The sequence below is a fragment of the Agelaius phoeniceus genome, chromosome 3 (assembly GCF_051311805.1).
Source record: "Agelaius phoeniceus isolate bAgePho1 chromosome 3, bAgePho1.hap1, whole genome shotgun sequence".
NCBI lineage: Eukaryota > Metazoa > Chordata > Aves > Passeriformes > Icteridae > Agelaius > Agelaius phoeniceus.
The window spans coordinates 58,324,694-58,346,582 of NC_135267.1; the positions used below are offsets into that span (position 1 = coordinate 58,324,694).

The window sequence follows — 21,889 nt, forward strand, 5'->3', positions numbered from 1 at the left end:
CACTCTGAGCTCCTGGCATGCAGAAGCTCTAAAAGGCTAGTAACATCTTAATGGCATTGCAAAGTAAAATTCAATATATTATAGACAGAGACAGCTCTGCAGCACAACTTAGGCCCCACGAATGTGTATCTCTTTCTACTCTATTATTGCAAACAACTAGCATGTTTAAAAAACCTAAAAAAAAAAAACCTGAAATAAATTCTTCAATCTTAAGAAATGCTTAACCATGTCTAGCATCAGTGATGTAAGCTGTGGAATTAGACTGTAAGTCAAGGTTGTTAAAGGAGACTAAGCTCACCTTTTAGTGACTAATGACGGCAGTGTGAACTCAGACACCCAACTGCAGGCACTCAAACCTTTTGTCTTCTACCAAACAATTTTAACATTCCTCACCTGTATTTAAATATCTGACTTTTAAAGACAGAACCACAGATGAAGCATCTCAAAAAACTAAACTGGTATTTTAGACCCCTTTCCTTTCTCCCAGCATATTACCTCTTTTTGACCCAATGGCTTTTTCTCCAAAACTAAATTCAAAGTTTAAGGTGAAGGGCAATATCCACAGTAGCTACATGGTTCTTCAGTGTAAGCTCTCTTTTCATAGTTTAAAAATGTCTTCAACAAACAAAAAGAAAACTCAAGAAAATATATTTCTAATCAAGCTGAAGTCTGAGAACTGGCTTCCTGACTGACTTCTCACTCTTTCAAATTCTTAGCAAATTCTGCAGACAAAAAAAACTTGACTGTTCTGGTATAAAAATAGTTAAATCAACCACATTTGCTAAGGTTAAACCTCCTCTACTATCCATGAGAATTTTGTATGTTTTTTTTAATATATTTGTTAATTATTTTAATTATTTGCTTCATAATACTTATAAAAATATTTAAATTATTTTCATTTAAAATTGAAAGAAAAATGCTTCACCTGTCCAGGCAATCTTGACCATTTAAATGGCTCCTTTTTCTCCTCTAAAGAAGGTTCACATCCTTCTCTCTGGAGCTCAGACAGTGCTGTATTACTTTGTTCCTGTTGAACAGCTGCCATAGAGTGAAAAGAAGGACCAACCTTAAGGCAAACAAAACTAAGTATCAGGGAAAAAATATTTTTAAAGTGAACAATGTAATTTCTAGAAAGGTTAAAAGGTACTTTTAATTTAAATATCTTGCATTTTTATATCTGGAATACAGAGATTGGAAAAGCTTAATACATGAAAACTGCATTGCAAAATGTCATTTAAAGTAACCAGGAGTCAGAAAGCAATCCAAGTTTCCAAAGTTGTGTCAAATCCAATGGTATCCCAATTTTTTCAAATACTCAATTATCTCTTAAAATACTTTTAAAAATCTCTTAAAAATCTCTTATTCAAATACTCAATTATCTCTTAGTAACTGTCAAGGTCAGTGAAAATTAGAATTACTCCACTGCTGTATCGTATTGTACTACTGAGAAGGTGCACATCTCAACAGCTTCCACAGACCACCCTTCATAGCACAAAAGTGAGCAGAAGGTATTATTACAGCTCTAAATACAAATGGGAAATTACATAACAGAACAATATTGTACTTGCATCAGAGAAAAGAAAACACCATATTTATCTTGAATGCTCATCTCAGCACGTACCGCTGTAAGCCTATTCTTAAAGTAGCTTTCATTTGTGAAAAGAAATACAGCTCATTACAGCTAGAGGGTGCAGGGAAGCAAAGATAAGTAACTTGCATCTTTTCTCAAAGAATTTTTACACCTGCGTGAATTCAGTGACTTAAAAATGGCATTTCTGCTAAGAAGAAGAAGAAACGTTAATCTTCAAGAAAGTTTTCAGAATGCCAGTGGCAAAATATTCAGCTGTAGGTAGAAAAGTAGGTAGAAAAGCTGTAGGTAAAAAAGTATGCCCATTTTCCAAAGATACCTATGAAGGGCTGAGTTTGAAACACCGATCTTGAGATGTAATATTCTTATTATATATTTTATATACTGCATGTAAGCACAGCTTTTATATACATGCCTACAAACACAGACTCACATGCTCTACCAAGGTACTAGTTCCTACAGAAAAGTCTGCATATTTGTAAATATATTTATATATTTAACTTACATGATCTGGCAGTTTCAGGCCTTTTACAGTTACGTATAAAGTTGATGGGTAGCGATTTCTAGGACATTTTGCCCACCAGTCATAAACCTCAACAACATTTGAATGTGACTTGGTCCTTGAAGGTGGGTAATATAATTGCAGACGAAATTTTCCACCAACATTTAGAACTCCATTTGCACCTACAAGCTGGAAGGGTGATTAAAAAGAGGAAGAAAGATGAATACAAAAGTAACTGATAATTTCTAATATCTAACTTAACAGTATAAACTCTTGAAATCACTTCCCATTGCAGAAATATACTAACTCTAAAAGTCATAATGAACTAAGCATGCATTTAATCCTCCCAGGATCAAATAATGAGGATTAAATCTTAGACGGCAGTCTAGTTTCAAAAGATGCTTCACAGCAGTAATAACTTGAAAGTGGGAAGCAACTACTACTTGCTAAAAATCAACCAAATCTCAAAGGACTGCCAAGCCAGAAACAGCTTCTTCCAAATCTGTCCTCTTTGAATGCTGCAATGAAGGGCATTGGGTAAGGCTTTGGTTCAGAGCAGAAGATACAGCAGTGTAGCAACCTCTCCAACTTCAGAGCAGACAGAGTCATCTCTGCTGAACTGAAGAATAACAGAACTGAATAACTGCCATTAACACTGGTCAGTCTTGAATGGAAACATTTCCACTCTGGCTGATACAGATAAAAGGATAATGCAGGCAGATGTAGTAAGAATGAAGAATAGGCAACTATTTTATTCATAATTATGAGCTGAAAATTTATTCTTCCTTCTGTTCAGGAGTAGGCTGTACTGAATGCCTGGATGCATAGTTCCTATCAGCTCTGGTAACAGACACAGGATAGCAGACCCCTGATTCCAGTAGATTTGGGCAGAGTTCAGAGAAATCTCTGTATTGAATTGCTACGGAGGCCCCCATCCCTTCACCTACACTTGCAGTCCATTATCTTCTCCTGTATTTCTCCCATTTCCTCTATGTTGTGGACTGCTCAATGATTGTCAATGGCTATGACACACAGGGGGAGTGTAAATAAACATTCCTCAGGGAAACTCAAGTTTGGCAGCTCTCAAAGAAGTAATTGACACATTCAAGTTTCTCTCAAAAGGGTAGAAAGGTACACGTGGGCTGGCTAAATTACCCATATCTCACATTTGGCACATTTGTATCTCAATTGCCACAGTACTTCAAACTCTGCAACTGAAAATGAAAAGCATTCTATAATTAAGCTAGTGAGTCTTTTCAAAGACTGGACAACTGAAAATGCCACTAGAATACAGAACAGCTGAGGTACAGAAATTAGTGGATTTGTCATTTTCTTCACATTCACAAAAATGCAAAGAAAACAAGCTTCTGTACTTTATGAACAAACAAAAAAAAAATCTTACACATTCTACACTTTCTTGAAAAAGACATAAAACAGGCTTTAATGTCAAGCCTGTTACTGTGTCGATTTCACGGAGTGGAAGATGAGGAAAATGGGAGAACAGCCAAGCAAACAAGGATTTTCTTCTTCCATCTCTGTTACTGAAAATATTTTAAAATGCTTTCCTCCTTAGCACTGTTAGAAATTTTCAGATAAAAAGATTTATGATTTTTTTTCTTCATTTAAATATTTACAGTACCTTTAGAAATGCCCAACAAACTTTTCGGTAACGACCTTCCTGAATTTTTACATCAGAACTGGCTCTCACTTCATGCATACTTGGAGAATCAAGGACCTAGAAGTATCAGCAGGAATAGAAATGTATTTCTAATGGATGTATGCTTTATGGTAAATAATAATAAACTACTGAAAATATTCTTGGTTGATTCATTAAATTAAACATATTTAAATTTTAAGAAATTACAAAACCAGTGTTTCTTCCACACAAGTATGAAATTAGAAATAACAGGTCCTTATGTATTTACCTGATGACTATTTATTAAGCTCCATTAAAAAAGAAGTCTAGTCTTAAAAAAAACTAATTCTTGCTCCCCTTACATCTCAATAAAAGATAAAAAACAATAATGTGTAATTTTCTTAATAATTCAGAAATCATTATGATCACAAATCTGACAGCTAAAACCAGCTGCATATTAATCTACATGCGAAATGGCAGTCAAAAAGTTAGTTTTTCTTTCTTAGCTTTATCAGTTTTGTCATTGAATCAGTCATAGAACAATATGGGTTGGAAGGAGCCTTCAAAGATCACAGAGGTCTGTGCCATGGGATGGACATCTTTCACTAGATGAGGCTGCTCAAAGCCACATTCAACCTGGCCTTGAACACTTACAGGGATGCCTATGAGTCTCCATTTTTCTGTCAGGGACCTGAATTTTCCCATATTTCACTACACCAGGAAGTTTATGTGATATACAAAAAACCCTTAGAATAATACTTTTTTCAAACTTGTATTTCATAAACCACACTGAACACAAATAGCCTTTTTTCAGTGGAATCATACTTTTGGTTCCAACATTATTTCCAAGAAGAATCTTTACATACAAATGTAATTAGTTTTTTGTTAAGCAATTAAGGACTCTTAATTCTACAAATATGTTAATTTACAAGCATCACAAAACATTAAGAAACATATGGCAATAAATTATATTCAATCTATTTGAAATAGGAAAAAAAACAAGGAACGAAAAATATTTATTGCACTAGGTTTCCATTTATATGTTAATTCTACAGAATCTCTCTGTACAAATATTGAAATGCCCAAACTAAAAATTATGTTGAATATATGACCTAAATTTTTTCCTTTAAACATAATTGTATTGGAGGACAAATTAATAATTACTTTATGAAAACTGGGACAGGAGGGCTGGATGTGTAAAATGTTAATGGAAACAATGCAATGGTTTACTCATTGGTACAATGAGGTGCACGCAGACAAATTCTACCTTTGAGTTTCTTATACTTAAACCTCTTTTCAGATTTCAAGAACGCAAAAAGCGTGATATCCACCATATCTTACCAGCCTTCCCCAGAAGTTTAGGAGCTGATTTTGGAAAAAAGCTTTGTACTCCTTGTTACTATTAAAACGAGCTCCTTTCCTATAAAAAACCCCACTCTTGGTATCTCCACTTAACTTCGTACCTTAGAGCTATGCTATTAACCCAATTTAACTGAAATAAAACAGCCAATTGAATCAAATAGATACTGTTGAAGAAACAAACCAAATGCAGAATGTGCATAAATCGGATGCAAAACATTTCATCTTACCTCAAAAAACAGGATAACCTGAGGGTTTTCATCAGTGTTTTGAATAAAATAAGTAAAACGCTCATTAAATATTACTTGCTCTTCCCACTCTGGAACTGTTGATTTAGACTTTCTAAAGTCACATGGTTGTGTCATTACAGGAAGAATGTGCTCTTTTTCTCCTGGTTCATAAGATGAATCTTCCTTCTTGCTGTTTGAAGATTTCCAAAGAATTACAATTGTTAGAGCATTTAAAAAACAACTTTGAACAAAACAGTATTTTCAATTACTGAAAGCTAAAAAACATATAAGATACTATTTGTCTGATTCTAGAAAAAATTTTCTAAACCCATAGAAAATTTAAGACAATTTGCAATGCATATAGAAAAACTACAGGCTGAAGAAAATCCTAACAATTAAGTTACTCTTAGCAAATTAATGCATGATGATCATGGTGGAGTCTACTGCTTTAGCCCCATTAAAACTTGGTTTCAGGAAAATTATGGAAAATGACAGTGGAAACAAGCAACTGAAGTAATTAAGACTATAAAGAACTAGATTTCATTTAAGGATTTTAGAAGTTCTTAATATAAAAGGCAGACATTATTTATACTACAAGAATTTTGCTTACATGTTCTTGGCTTTTACGTATTTCTGACACTTGAGAAATTTTACCTCTGGGAAGAATACAGAATGAGCTATGTTGGAAATATCACAGATTCACAGAATATGTTGAGCTGGAAGGGACCCACAAGGATCATCAAGTCCAACTCCTTGCCCTGCACAGCACCATCCCCAAGAGTCACACCACGTGCCTGAGAGCATTGTCCAAACACTTCCTGACCTGTCAGGCTTGGTGCTATGACCACTGCCCTGGGGAGCCTCAAGAGCAATACAGCAGCGCAGAGCACTTGGAAGTGCCAAAATGAAAAGAAAAATATCACCCTCATTTATGGTATGTATATATATATATATACACACACATGATCATAGGTGTAGAAACTAATGAACTACACAAGCTTAAAATACCCCCTTGTTTTCATTTTCATATTTAATTTTGTAGGGAAGAGTATACCTATTTATTGTAATCAGTGATAACAGAAACAGTTTATTAAATGTCACCTATAGTCCTTCTTCACATACAAGCCACTTCTCTGATCAACAATATGGATTTTGACCACAGGACAAGATACCAAGTGATCAATTTTAAGTTGATCCGATCGATGGATATAAACTCCCAAAACAAGATCATCGCCAAAACCAAATTTAGATTGAGTTGAAATTTCTGAATTCTTCATTTCCTCATCAGTTTCTGCAGCAACTTCCGTGATTTCTTCTAGAAATTGGAGCAAAGTAAACAAACTGTCACTAGTGGAACATAGCAACTTCTGTCCCCACTCAAAACAAAATTTACTTACAGTAAATGAATTTTCAAGATTTTAGATTGATTTATCAAATAAACATCCTCACAAATGAGCCTCAGAATTGGAAGAACAGAGGTGCAATTGAGTAACTTAAGAAATATAAGTAGCTCAAACAGCTCAATCACTTCTGCGGTACTATTATGGAGAAGTATTTCTGTAGCAGCACAAAAAAAAAGCACAGCTAAGTAGGTACAGTATTATAACATTTTGTTGGCAGACCTTTTCTGCTTTTCTTCTTAACTTTCTTGGCTTTATGTTTCTGCTTTTCCATGGTTCCCTCCAGTTTCTGTCCTTCTGATGTGAATAATCTTTCAGGTGACTGACTTTCATTGCCACCTGCTTCTGGATGATGATGCTGCAGCTCAGAAAGGGACATTGCACTGCAAGGTAATGGATCACTGTCAGCAACTGCAGTCCACTGTATATATTGATACAATTCTCACTGCCATTATTAATCCATTGAAATTCTCCAACTCATCATCTGTGTATCTTGAAGATGTAACAGCCCCCAGCCCCATTAGTGTCTTGCCTTTTTCAGTCCTCTCCCCTCTTCCTTTCCCCTAATTTCCAGACAATTGCAGAACCATTTATGGGAAGAGTTAAACAAATACCTTTTTGCTGGATCACAGCCATCACTTGTCACTAAAAAAAAATCATGCACAAAACTATCCTACGTTAGTTAAGAGTGAGTTCCATAGTAAACAAATATCAAATAGCAATGAAGAGTATTTTTTTAAAAGTTAAAAAGAATCCATGAGCTAAATATTAATCATGAAAGCCTTCTGACAAAAGATTTAGTACTATTTTTTCATAACAGAATCATCCAGTTAATCACTTAAAAAATATGAACAATATACCAGAAAGCTGCTGCCTATCTTAAAATGAAACATTTTGTGTAAGATTCACAGTTTGTCATGTTACCTTGTTTCAGCTTCACTTAAAACTGCTCGCTCTTTCTTCTTTTTCTTCTTTTTGCCCACTTCATTATTCAATGCAACTTCATGCCTTTGAACAGTGGAGGTAGATTCAGACATCTGTTCTTTAAGTTTCTTTCTCATTTTCATTTTAATTGCATTTGCCTCTTCCTCAGCCACATGCAGCTGATAGGCTTGAATTAGCTGCTCCTCCTCTTCTAATTCAGTTACATTTCTCACTTCAGTCAAGGAATTTTTGATCTTTCTATCACCTTCTTGATCAGGTACATCTGTTTGTGATTTACTTTTCGTTTTCTTCTTTGGAAAATCATTAGGCTTTTCTTCAAAACTCCCCAATTTAGCTTCATATAAATCTTCCTCCTCATTAAATTGTTCTTGTAACAGTGATTTCTTTTTCTTCCTGTTCGACTTGTTCTCTTGTTCTCTTCTTGACTGCTTGTTCTCTTCTCCACTAACAATATCATTGTTTATTTTCTTTGCAATTGATGCTTTCTCTCTTAATATATTTTTTGTAAATCTTGGGCTCTCTTCTTCAGGATTATATGTATTGTTTATAATTGCTTCATCATTCACACTTTCCTTAGACAGATCAATATTATTTCTAAAGGTATCAAGCTATAAATGAAAAGAACATAAAACATATTTTTACTAAAAATCATGTTCTAAGGATAAACACTGCACTTCATGTTATTCCTTCAGCAACATTACTCAAAGTAAAATTAAATCAAAGATCTAGTAATTTTGTTGTTTCAATCTGACAAGCAACAGATTGAAAGTTAACAGAAAATTCACACTGAAAAAAAACCATTTGGTATTTGGGCACCTCATCCTCAATGTCATACTACGTTTCCATATGAATTTTACACACATCCAGTAAAAAAAGGAAATCAACAAGTCTACTCCATAAACAGACGCCAGTGTTTTACACTGTGAAGGATGAGAAGACTACATGCACCACAAAAACAAATACTTTCATCCACTGAAAATGCAAGTTAGAGACAGATTTCAGGCTCGGGTTGTTTGCAGTCTCTTATACTGAAAGCCACTTGCCAGAATTAAATTTCAGCTGATGCATTTGTTTAAGCACATCTTGATGGTTTTATAAAAAACGCATTGTAAACTTGCCTCTCCAAGTTTCTATTTCTGGTTACTAAAGGTTATAGTGCCACTTCCCACCTCCTTGGATATGTTCAAGCTCAGGTTGGAAGGGGCTCTGAGCTTCCCAATCATGGCAGGGCACTTGGATTAGATCACCTTTCAAGTTCCTTTCAATCCAAACTATCATTCTATGATAATCCCAAAGATCACAGCAAGTAACTGAGATCTGATTCTGTCAGGTCAACACAGAGATCTCTGTTCTTTGACGTAACTTCTATAAAGTCACTGAGGTTCATTCACACTGTTGTCTTACAGAAATCTCTCTTAGAGATTCAACATGAAACATTAGGGCTTTAAAACACATCAAATGTAAAAGTTTGGAGAAAATATACATATCTGCCTACAAAGTTTTATTTACCAACACCGTCTTCCTCAAACAGAGACACTGTTCCCTCCTAGTCAGGATACAACTCTCAGTCATAGAATCATGTTTGTCTCAAACATCTGTAAAAATGGACACTATGTGTAATAAGTATAAAAAAATTGTCTTTTCATTTTGATCTTATGTGCGGATAAAGAAACCACTAACTTCATTTATTTGTAAGTCAATGATTCAAGAGGATGGGGGAAATTTCATAGAGATAACTTGAAATACAGAACAGAGTAAGGGAAATGAAAGAACTAAAGAGCAAGCTTTGTATAAACTAAGAAAAACCCCAGAACAGAATAATGTTCCTAATAGATTATCTTTTTTTCTGTGAATAACTGTAGAGTATGAGAAATGAAGATTAAAACATATTGACAATTAAAACCCAACAGTGGCCAATTGTCACAGACACATTTTATGAAAAATCCTTTCCTTAGGATTTTTTCTCCTGAGAAGTTGAGATGCCTCAGGAACAAAATGTAAACAATGATTATCTGCTGCTGTGGAATACAACTGGTGCATCTGTGATTGGTCTCATGTGGTTGTTTCTAATTAATGGCCAATCACAGTCAGCTGGCTCAGACTCTGAGTGTTACAAGCTTTTGTTATTCATTCCATTCCACTTCTTTCCTTGCTAGCTTCTGATGAAATCCTTTCTTCTTTTCTTTTAGTATAGTTTTAATATGATATATATATCACAAAATAATAAATAAACCTTCTGAAACATGGAGTCAGATCCTCATCTCTTCTCTCATCCTGGACCCCTGTGAACACCACCACAGCCAATAACTAAGGTCTTGCTGATTTTGTATTTGATAAAATATCAATCCACTAAGTGCAAGTAGTAGAATTATTTGAGAAATTCTAAACAAAAAGCCCTCATCTATGACCTGGTCAAGAGTTTCTAAAATAACTCTGATACACAAGAATAATCTCCTTAAAGGAATCTACCTGATGCAAAAGCTGGCTTGAAATACTTATTAGAACTTGTTATTTATTTTTGCCTACCAACAAAAAATCATTGATTCATAGAATCACTCAGGTTGGAAAAGACTTCTAAAATCATCAAGTCCAACCATTAACCTGGCACCACTAAACCAAGTGCCAAATACACATGCCTTTTGAACAGCTCTAGGGATAGTACCCTCACCATTCCCTTGGGCAACCAATGTCTGACTATCCTTCAATGGAAAAATTTTTCCTAATATCTAAACCTCTTCTGGTACAACTTGAGGCCATTTTCCCATAATGAAAACACACCACAATCTCAAACTACAGCAAATTTCAGGAACATTAATAGATACTGCAGGCAGCACAAAGCTGCTTCAGCAGGTCAAACATAAATTCCTCAGATAAATAGCCTGTACAATTTCAATTCAGGCCACCTTTCCCACATGCTGTAATTACATGACATAATTAAACAGAGAGGAAAGATGCAAAGAAGTTACAAAACAATGGAGTAAAAGCCAAGAGGTTCATAAAAACCTTCAGATTAGGATTCTGGCAGAGATGGGAATACCAGTATAGATTCTCTGAAACACAGGACTGAGAGATATCAACGAAGAGCAATCATCAATACATAAACACTGAACTGAATTAGAGAAAGGAGTTAGGCTGGAAAAGCAGCTCAGTAAGACAGGCCTGTCTCTGGAGTAACTCCAGAGGGCTGGTGACCCAAACCTGGCTTTCTCAGCTTAAAATATAGAACAAATAAGAAGGCTTTGTCTCACAACATCTCTGTGGCCACATTACACCAGGGCAGAGGAAGCACTCCCCCCTGGAAACAGCCTTGCTTGCACCACTGGCTTGAGAAGAGCAGGGGATGGATGCCAGCCAAGGCACACACACATGGGCTGACACTCAAGGCTCACACCACAATTAAAAAATAGCCAATCACAGGTCACATCACTGCCATTCATGCCCCAGAGGTGTCAGCAGGGACAACGCCTTTTCAAAGGACTCACTCAGCTTTTCACAAGGACTTCTCAAACACGCATGAGTGGAAGCTGGCAACGTAGACTGTTTCTCGTGTGTTTTTGAAACTTGAGTAACCTGATTTACAGAGGTACCTGAATTTCTGCCCTTAATAGCACAGGCACACATTGAAAAATTGGGGACAGACACTGCCAGCTCACTGAAGCGCTGATATGTTGTCATTATATTGGAGGGGTTCCATACTGTTGTCTCCTTATCACAAAAGTTTCATACATTCTTGGTGTTTCTCATAAGGCAGCTCCTCAGCACACTGACTCTTTCTTCTTCACAAAGCAGCCAACTGACTCCAGTTCCCTTCTCAACCAGCCACCCTACTCTTTTATAGCACTCTTCTTCTCATTGGTTACAGCTGTGGCCTCTTAAAGTCAGGCCTGTTCCTAATCTTTGATGATTGGCCCAGCTGCAATTACTTTCTACACTATCTTTATTTTCTTATATTCTATCCCCCCACACTGATATGTACTGCTTATAAAAGGCCATTAACCTACAGCAGGATTGTTACTGAATGTACTTATGATGACAGCTTGTTGGGTGGGATGTTTAAGAAAATCTTAATGTACTAGGAAACCAATTTTACTGCCATTGCTTGTGTAAGGCTATAAAATACAGACACTCAAAGATAGAAGACCTTTAATTTACATATAAGATGATGGGCTTGGAATTTTTTCACCAAATTCTAACAGAAAACATTGAGAAATTTTGTGGATCAGTTATATAGTCAACTATTGTAAATTCTTTTATTTTATACCAAGAAACAAAGGGGTAAAATCCAGTGGAAATCTCAACAATTATTCAGTGCCTTTCAGCCTACAAGCCAGATAAATCTGCTGCAGCCCTGCCTTGAACACAAAACCCAAGTTACCAATGCCTGTCCATCCCAATATTGTAATCTGATCAGATTACAGTCTAAGAAAGAAATTTTTGCCTCCATACAGTGATCTAACCTTTTCATCTGGTAGAAAGTTTTTAAACATCCTCTCCTCAACCACAGAATTTAGACTGAATGAAATAAATTCATTCATTTTCACGATGACTTTAGACAGATTAATGTACCCGGACATTGCCTGATCTGTGGCTTGCGTCATTCTAACAAGATGTAACAGGAGCCACAATTGGTAAAAAATAAATATGGTGGCTACCCTAGAAGGGACATTAGCAAATTCACTTTCTGACTGTGTCTCAATTCCTTGTTTATTCCACAGTGCCTTTAGATTTCACACCCACTGCCCCAGTAGCTATTTACTGAACAGCAAAGCAGAGCTTTCACTGGCCACAGCTGATGTGTATTTCTATCTCCATTACAAGCTCTTCATTCCTATCAGTTGTGGCTTCAAACTCATCCTGCCCTACAGACATCAACCTTTCCTCCTCCAAGCAGACTGCTTCCCTGCTGTCCAGGCAGGCTCTCCAGGCAACAGGCACACAAAGCAGAGCAGGCAAGCAGGCAGGCACTCTCCTTATCCTCACTTCTGTCATCTAAAACCAGAGCAACCCCCTGCAGTTCCAGAACTCAGGTTTCAAAGAAACAGTGGACTATAAGGGAAAAAGTCTTAATCATCTTTAGAAAAGGCTAGAGCAAAGACAAAGGAAGGAAACAGACTGGAACACTTCAAGTGGAAATAGGCTCTGAACCATTATCTGTTTTTTGATCAAAGCTGGGAGACCATTTATGGCAAGTGCATGACATGAAGCCAAACATCACTGACAAATTTCAAATTATTTCAAGATATGTGAAACTCTGCACAGTTAAATCATATGAACTGAAGAAAATGGGAACAAAACCGCCAACCTCGTCCATCTATCTACTCTTCCACTCCCACACACATTTATTTTTTACAGACAAATTACTGTTTATTTGCTGAAGCTTTTACAGAAATTTCTACTTGAATGCAACCAGCATGGAAAATACCAACCTGAGCTCCTGCAACTTTGTCACACTTTAAGGAAATACTCCAAGTGGTCAGCAATATGTTTCAATACAAGCTCTCCTCAAATCCTTAATTTTTAAGTGGCTTAATTTGTAATATTTATAGCTTCAACAAAGCCAGAAATTTGAGCTTCCACACTGATCCTAAAAATGCTTCTTAATTTGCTTGCATACCACTGAGTTTTGATTCTGGTCACTGTGAGTTTAAGTGTTTCTACATAACCCCAAAACACTAGTGTTTCACATCAGAGACTTCTGGATTGGAAACCAATTCTAAAACCAAAGCAAGCTTAAATTATTTACAAGTAAAATGTAGTTGCATATGAACATACAATTATGTGTTCAAAAATATTTATATATTACAGAATTTAAAATTCACATTTCTTAAAAAAGTAAACTTAACTGAGAAAGAACTTAGTCTTTTATCTACATATATGCCAGTAAATAAGGACAAAACCCCACCTTCTAACTCTCTGTACTATTTTTAGACATCAAGTTGATGCTTTGTATAGACTATAGACTAAATAGCATATACATCAAGGAATATAAATTTTTTAGAAGTCCATACAAAATCCAACTTCAAATTGTCAACCTAAGACCAAATAATCAAATACTTAGCAATACTAAGTTTAATGTATCTATTCTGAATATACTTAACATATATAACTACATCTAACACTTATGATATTACATGAAATACCACCCATTTGTCTTAAATGAGTATTAATGAAGGAACATTCATTTCCAGAATCTGATATGGACACAATTGTAAGAAAAAAGACTAAAAATATAAAACCTATCAGGAGGAAACTAAAAAAACGAAACATTTGTCTTCTAAACAATTTACATTCTTTCCAAATTCCAAATCTTCTAAGTCAATAATCAGGTATATACAGAACATATTCATATTGAACTTTTATTCTGCTCTTCAGGAAAAAGACTACAATATGAACCATAACACAAAGGGATTTCTGAGGCTCCTTTAATGACAGATATGCCACAAACAAAAATGTCATCTAACTAAAGTCAGGGTGATAGAATCCTTCCTAAGCTGCAAGTCACAAGCTGAGGTCAAAATCTTCAAAAAAAAAGTTAACATGTGAACAAGGAACCACTCAAGACACAAAGCTCAGCACATGCAGAAATTCACTGATTACTGAGATTTAAAAAAGTAGAAAATGGAATAATTATTATCTCTAATATTATTATGTTTTCTCATCAGTTCTCAATTCACAGCTGTATTAGACAGGTATGTCCATATTACACAGATGTAGTATTCTCAAAATTAAATACTTTCCCAGATGTAATTCTACTAGCCCTCAAACATCTAATTAACTCCCAGTAAAGTCAGTACTGAATTTAAAAAATTTTATGAAAAATTTAGGAAAAACTGTGAAAAATTTTATGAAAAGGGAATATGGAAAAGCAAGTATGGGTGGACATTAAACAAGTGCATGCCTGCATGTAACACACTCTTTTCACCACTATCATAGTCTACATCATTTTGGCATACATCCAAGTTACAGGGATGCTTTTCTGGTACATAAAGAAGAAAATAAAAGCCACACCAAAACCAATGGGTACATGCAGAAACATACTTTGCTCTTCTTTTTTTTTTTTTTTTTTTAATGCTCACATCTCCTTTCTGCAATATATTTTCCTGATCTTTTTTCTGTTAAGGAAGGCTACCAAAGCCTGCATGTGTTGTAACTCACCACAATAGTCTCTTGAGAGTCAAACTTCTTTTTCTTTGGTTTCTCTGTGTCTGCTAGGCCAGCATGGCGTCTGAAGATCTCCTCAAAGCGGACTTTGGTTTTTGCCTTCGCCTCACTTTCAACTGCAAAAAGAAATCAAGAGTATGATTTACTATCTCAATAATCACCATTGCTAAAAAAGGTGAACAGTCATACTCTAAAATTGCAAAAGATGAGAATTATTTATCAGGGAAAGTTTACCCAAAGAAATTCACTTTGTTAAGAATTTCCACTGGCAACATAACCCATGCAAGGTTAACTCAGCAGCTTTGCACAGACAGACAGACAGACACACACACACACACCAGTCTTTCACTTGTTGCTGAAGTCAGCACCATCTACCCTATCTCCTGAAGAAAGCACATTTTGAAGAGCACACACAGAATCAGCACAAAACTTGGGCTAGCCAAAGCAGAGGACAGATTTCTGCCCTCCCTCCCTGTTTATGAGCAGAGGTGACACACTGTCTTCCAGGAGAAGCAGCAGCTCTGGGTTCTTACTGGGTCTGGAAACCAGAGCAGCACCATCCTGAGACAGACGGGCAAGAGCCAGGAGCTGGCACTCTTGTCTTTCTGTGAATCATGACCCTGCCATCAGCAGCATTTCAACCCTTGAAGGACTAGGTGTTCTAGCCCCCCTCAGGTAATGTTTAATTTGTAACCAAGAATTCAAAATGCAGCCTGGAACACCACTGAAAGAGGCTGTTGAATATTCAGCTACAGCATATTTACCACTGTCATTACAACTTTTTGTAAAAGCCCCTGAATTTAAAATAAGAAAATAACACCACTTTGAAAACCAGCTATAATCATGAACTCTAAAAGGTGACAATGGAGCATTAAGGATTTATATGGGACAGAAATAACTTCTATCATTTGCACCTAGTTCTAACTATAAAATACACACAGGAAACCAAACACAAAGTATCCTTACCTGCTCGCATTTTCAGTCCTCAGTTAGAAGTGGCTCAACACAACAGCTGCTTCTTCCTCAGAATTCACCATTCTATTTAAAGTATTTAACAACTGTCATTAGCATAAGTGGTCCATAGACTTCAAGTTAGTAATTAAATCTGTGCTAATTAGTATTAGGGCTGACTGTGTTTTATTTAGAAAGAAGCATTTGTCTGAATTATTAGAAATTTTCTATCAAATCCCAGCTCTGATACCTATTATTTGAGGGCAAATAAAAAACAACATTACAGTAATTTAATTAGCTATTTGGCTATTTCTGGGTGGTAGCCAAATAATTCGAGACTGTTGTCCTCCAGCCTTCTAAAAAATCCAACAGTTTATTTAAATAATAATGACCCATGAAACCATTTATATTGAAGCCATTCTAATCAGATTCCTCTCCTGACAGTATCATTGAGGAACCTGGCTGATAGTTTTCAATACAAAGGTTAGTATCTGTCAGCAAATCTAACTTTATTACAAATCTGTAAATATTTATGTTTATATAAAGCATTTGTATTTTTATAAAGCAGACAAGCAACTACATGAAACTCATTTCTCTAAAGAAAAAAAAATTGTTAGGCTCTCCTGGTTGTGGAAAAAAGCCTGCAAATGCAATCCAAACAAAGCTTGAAGGCAAATAAAAATATCACACAGGTTTATCTTTTCATCAAGAAAATTCAGACTGCTCTACAAAAAAGTTTAATACAAAGGGCTGTTTTGTAAACAGCAGAACTAATGAAATATAGGTTCCTATGAAGGTGGGAAGTTCCCCTCAGGCTTCCATGCAAGAACTCTGGTACCTGTGTCCCCCACAGCCCACCAGGTAACAGCTCCAAGGTCTCCCTAGGAAACACCTCCTGTCAAGACATCAGTAACTCACATTCCCTGACACCCAGACTGCACTGATCCTAACAAAGTAAGGAACAGCATTAAACACTGCCAGGATGTCTGGTTGCATTATTCTCACACCATTTTGGTCCAGGCCACCTAACACTCATCCAAACTATGCCTGAAATGACACTGATGAGGTTGCAATATTTTCACTATTTAAAACATCTTCTGACTCCTACAGCAAAGCTTTACGGTCACTACTAAACCAGTAATTCTTTAAAATAACACTTCTTACAATAAATTAAAAGAGAAAACACCATTAAAAAATAAAACCGCTTTTGCAATTTATACTTGGTTAAACCTAATGGGCATTTTAAAAGTACTACAGTTACTAAGTGCTGCTTTCCAAGTAGTCAATTCACAATTGGCTAGAAAACACCTATTTTAGAAGAGTAGAAGACTAAATAAATTCAAAAAATACAGCAGATTCTATCACTTTAATCAATGACTGAGAACCACAGAAACATGGAAAAAGTATCTTATAATTAGCTGAATGATTTAAACAAGCCCTCAAAAACTAAATAGAAACAAGAAATGAAATACTGAAGGGCTCTTAAAATTCAAGCAAAAAATATGAGAGACAATATAGTACACAAAAGCAAAATTAAATAAGTGCATACCTATTCTAAGTACAGAAATTAAGTTTCTGGTCAAAGGTTAAATAAATCAGTCCACCAAAAAACCCAACCAACCAATAGGTTGGTTAAAATACTAATTTTACAGATAATTTTTTCTTATAATGGAATAAACATCTTACCAAAGGCTAGGGTTGCCTTGCATCTACAAGCACTCTCTGTAAAACGAAGAATTAGAAAAATCCACCAATGACTGCATCACTGTTTGTTTATTTATTCAGTGTCTAGCCTGTTGTGGCAATAAAACTAAGAGATAAAATCCCCTAATGACAGTGCTATTGTTCAATAGGCATTTCCAATTTAGAGCTTCATGGTCTTTGACAGGCTGCATTAAAGCAGCTATCAGGCTTGTGTAAATATAGATCATTAATCAACAAGGATAAGAACAAGGCTGTTTACTTAGTGTAATCTCACCTTAGAATAGGAGAGATTTAATTGTGTATCAAAGTTCAGCAACCACCATGCCCCAGTCTGAGTAAGCTCAGTTACCATTAATTTTGTAAAACGCGTTTTTGTCTGATCAGATTGGATCTCTTCCATGTTAGTAAACATAAGACAATCCAAGACCGACAAAAACACATATCCTGAAAGTGGCATAGTCCAGCCACCAGGAATAAACAGCAAAACAAATTCATAAAACTTCCAATCACTATACTTTCCTGAAAATAACCCAGTTTGCTCTTCTCCAATATTCTATTTGTATTTAAAAAGAGATGCTACATTAAACTCTTCATCTTTTCACAGTATTTTACAATATTCATTGAGTTGCTATATTCTGTATCTGTAATACAGGGATTTTATGCTAAACCTGCCACAAGGGTCACTACAAACAAAACCTACTTTTATTGACCACTAATAAAAGATATAAATCAAACCCATACTACAATAAACAGAACATACAGAATTTGCACTATGCAATGGGAAGTGAAAAATTTCCTACCCAATTATAACCATTTAGGAAACTGAGCTGACAAAATATAATTGCACACTTAGGATTTTCCTGAACTAAATTCCTTGTTTTTCTTTCGTCACAATAAGTGAGCTAGACTTCAGTGGCTGAAAACCAGTAGAACACCAGGCCTTTATTTCTCATCTTTTGGGTCACAGAGGCAAATCTTGGGTTTTACTAGTAGGCTTCTAGCTCAGCTAGCATGTAGGAATCATTACTCTGACATGTCAAAGAGAATTATACAGCAAAATTACATGGAGATGAATCTGTTCCTCTTCACTATTGACAAATCTGACATCAAAAAACAATCTACTTTTATTAATGAAAATTCAGTATTTAAGTCCAGAAAACTGACAGATGAGGTAAACACCAATGTAAAAACTAATAAAAGTGCAGTAGTTTTCTACCAGTTTAGATATGCCTGTAAAAACTTTACACCCATACTAATAAGAGTTTAAAAAAGGGTTTTAAAAAGCTGGTGTTACCCTCGGTTTTCTAGTAGTAACGTATCAGAAAGTTTTTGCTTCATAGGAACTGTGAGGTTGGGGTTTTTACCAGAAATTTGGCACCTTTAGTCAAGAGAAAGTTGCGAACAGACTCTGATGGCAAAATTACTGACTTCGGTTCTATGTAAGGAAATACAGAAAACTTTTATTGTTTATTAAGCTTTAAGTTTCTGCTTTATCTTAGATGCTAATTAGGAAAAAGCGTTCTCAGCAAGAGACCACCCTCAGTATTTTAATTTCCAATGTGACATTCTGCTGTGCCCGGAAGAATAGTGGTAGATTTAAAAGATATCAAGGCACGTTCCCACCACACACCAAAACTGGACCAACCGTGGGAATTATTTAGCGAGGATGTGATGCGCATCCAGATGGGCATTCCGCGTGCGAGGCAGGCTCCCCGCTGTGGGGCCAAGGTGCCAGGCATGGAGAAGCACATGGAGAAGTGTGTTCACTGCAATGCCCACGCACGTCACCCCAGCGAACTACAAAGCCCGTGAGAAGGGCAGGAGCGGGGGCGGAGCAAGGCCGATCTGGGGATTAGGGCTTCCCGCGGCACTGCCCCGTGCCGCCGCGCCGGCACCAGACAGCCGCAGCGCGCAGGCCGCCCTAGGCCGCCGCTGCCGCCGGCCCGGCACAGTCCCGCCGGGGCCACTCCGGCCACGCTCGCCGGCTGCGCCTCCCGCTCCCCGCCGGAGCGCGCCGAGCCCGCCCGCGCTCCCCGGCCCGCGCTGGCCGCCGCCCAGCCCGACCGCGCTCCCGCCCCTGCTCGCGCTCCCGCTCCCGCGCCCAGCCCCGATCCCGCTCCCCGCCCGCGCGCGCCAACGGCGGCGGTCCCGGCGCGGCCCCCGAGCGGCTGCGGCCGCGGCCAGCCCCAGGCTGAGCCCCCCGCCCCGGGGCGGGAAGGGAAGCCGGGGGAGGGAACAGCGGCGGGGAGGCGTTACCCAGCCCTACCCGCCCCCGGGGCCGCGCACTGCGACCAGCGGCGCCACACGCCCGGCGGGGCCCGGCCCGGAGCGCGGCATCGCTCACCCCGGCCATCGCTCACCCCGGCCCCGTCCGCTCCCGTGGCGGCCGCGACGTGGCCCGGCTGCGGCCGCCCCGCCTCCCCCCTTCCCTCCGCCAGTGGGCTCTTCCTCGGCCCCGCTCCCCCCTCCGCAGCGCCGCGCCGGTGGTTCCGCCCAAAACAATCCCGGCTCCCAAGGAAACGGCGGGCGCTGGGAAGCGCCGGGGAAGGAAATAAACACAAAACAAACAAACAAACAAACACCGGTGAAAAACGTTAGAAACGGGAGCCCTCCCACGGGTCCACTGTAAAAGAAAAGTGTCGAAAGTACATATTGGCTCTCAGAGCTCAGACTAACAAAAGTTGCTCGCGGAAGAATATATTCCTGGGTAATGGGCTCTGTTGGGCTCGGGAGGGCAAGTGACAAGGGCTTGGAATGCCCACAAACTTTCTGCAAATAGCAGCACAAATAGCGAGCTATGGAGAAACTCTTATTTGTTGCCTGACTTAGTCGTTGATTTAAGCAGTGTTTTGGAGGAATTTTTTTTTCCCTCTTAGGGATGATTACCTAATAAACTTAAGCATATTTGTCATATTTGAAAAGTTGTAAATTCACTTCTTCTGTGTAAAATTTGATTCAAATTGTAGGTGTCAAAGGTCTCTCATACGCTAGGAAGTTTGAGAAATAAGTGCAAGGTTTTTGATGAACGTGGTTAGTTTGTTTCAGAAGTAGAGTTGGGTAAAATTAGCCTTCAGTTGGCAGCAATTCGCAGAAACTAGAGGTGAGCAAATGCTTGTGAACCTGAGCTTGTGACATAATCCCAAGCATTGCATCCCTCAAAATTCTGTCAATGAATTACACTGGCTTCCAAAAGAATGTACCTTCTGAAACCTGGCTTCCCTGTTCCTCATGTGTTGTTAGTGACAGACACTACTATCTCTTTTTGTACTCACCTGTCCTCTGCTTTCTCAAATGCTTGCATGCCCTCAGCTGATAGGTGAGGGTATTTCTGGTTGAGTTAGGCAGGTGTCTGGGTTGCCTTGGCATAACACAAACAAACCCCAACTGCTCAGCATTCTTGTGCTTCCCTTTATCCTTAGTGTATCTCCATTCTTTTATCTCTCTGTCCTTCGTAGTACCCCAGACTCCATGAAATAATGGCCTTGAGCAACCTGGTCTCACTTTCAGGTTGGCCTTGCATTGAACAAGAGATTGGACCAGAAATCCAGATGTTCCTTCCTAACTAACTTCCTCGCAGCTGAGAGGCTCAGTTACGGCAAACTCAAAACCTGTCATTTTTAGTCCCTGACATGGAAAGCAGATTCAATATTGTCTAAATTGATCAGCAGTGATGGGCTATAAAGCCTTCTAAATAAGCCTGGCACAAGACATCAACAGGTTTTCTATTACTAGCAAAAGCTTGTGCCAAGTTTCTAGGAACACTTGTTTCAAAAGAATGTCTTTAAGATTTCTGTGACCATTACACCTTTGACACACATTAGGTATTTGTGCCATCTAAGATCTATAAGCAAGTAGTGGTCAGGGCCATATTCCGTGTCAGGGGAGAATAAATCTGACCTCTTTAGCTGACTTGTTTAGTTGGTTTTTGGGGGGTAGAGACAGATGACAATACTGAAGTTCTTACTCATAAATAATTGATAAAACAAATAAGTCTATGTTAAATTTGTTCCTTTCATCCTGGACTGGTTAAAAATCACTGTTCTGGAGTTAAGAATGTTCCAGATAGAAATCAGCTGTTGACATGCTGATGTAAAGACTTTTTCACCTCATGTTACTTCTTACGAGGTCCTATGTCTTACAGTTCTTCTGATGCACTTTGTGTAATGCAAAACATGACCTGCTGATATTAAGCAGTTTCTGAGGCTGCTAATCACACTTCCATTACAGCTAAAGATGTTGCAATGTGTATTCCTGTGTCAGTGTCACAAATATTTTTTTTTCCATTTCCTGACAGTGACATTTAAAAAAAAAAAAATTGGACTTTGTTCATTATTGCAAAAGCAATGCAAGTCAGGAGCAGCACCTAAAGAATGCAGGGGAACCTGTACAGCCCCCAAAATAACAGGATGAGTT

At 37.8% G+C, this 21,889-nt stretch overlaps 1 protein-coding gene across 6 annotated transcripts in view; it reads right to left on the reverse strand.

The window, feature by feature from the left end:
• Window positions 1–19,906, reverse strand: part of AHI1 (Abelson helper integration site 1) — an 85,743-nt gene extending 65,837 nt beyond the window's left edge. The window contains exons 1-11 of one of the 6 annotated variants that reach the window (XM_077175355.1): window positions 19,821–19,850; window positions 17,459–17,494; window positions 15,788–15,859; window positions 14,816–14,937; window positions 7,640–8,268; window positions 6,938–7,098; window positions 6,417–6,630; window positions 5,316–5,505; window positions 3,730–3,825; window positions 2,094–2,279; window positions 926–1,066 (exon numbers count right to left, since the gene is read on the reverse strand). In XM_077175355.1, the coding sequence (XP_077031470.1) occupies window positions 926–1,066; window positions 2,094–2,279; window positions 3,730–3,825; window positions 5,316–5,505; window positions 6,417–6,630; window positions 6,938–7,098; window positions 7,640–8,268; window positions 14,816–14,937; window positions 15,788–15,797 (1,749 nt within the window). In that variant the 5' untranslated portion in view covers window positions 15,798–15,859; window positions 17,459–17,494; window positions 19,821–19,850. Of the gene's footprint in view, window positions 1–925; window positions 1,067–2,093; window positions 2,280–3,729; window positions 3,826–5,315; window positions 5,506–6,416; window positions 6,631–6,937; window positions 7,099–7,639; window positions 8,269–14,815; window positions 14,938–15,787; window positions 15,860–17,458; window positions 17,495–18,770; window positions 19,558–19,742; window positions 19,765–19,820 lie in introns of those variants that run through there. The other 5 variants (XM_077175352.1, XM_054629719.2, XM_077175356.1 and 2 more) reach the window with 5 other exon arrangements.
• Window positions 19,907–21,889: the final 1,983 nt, after the last annotated feature.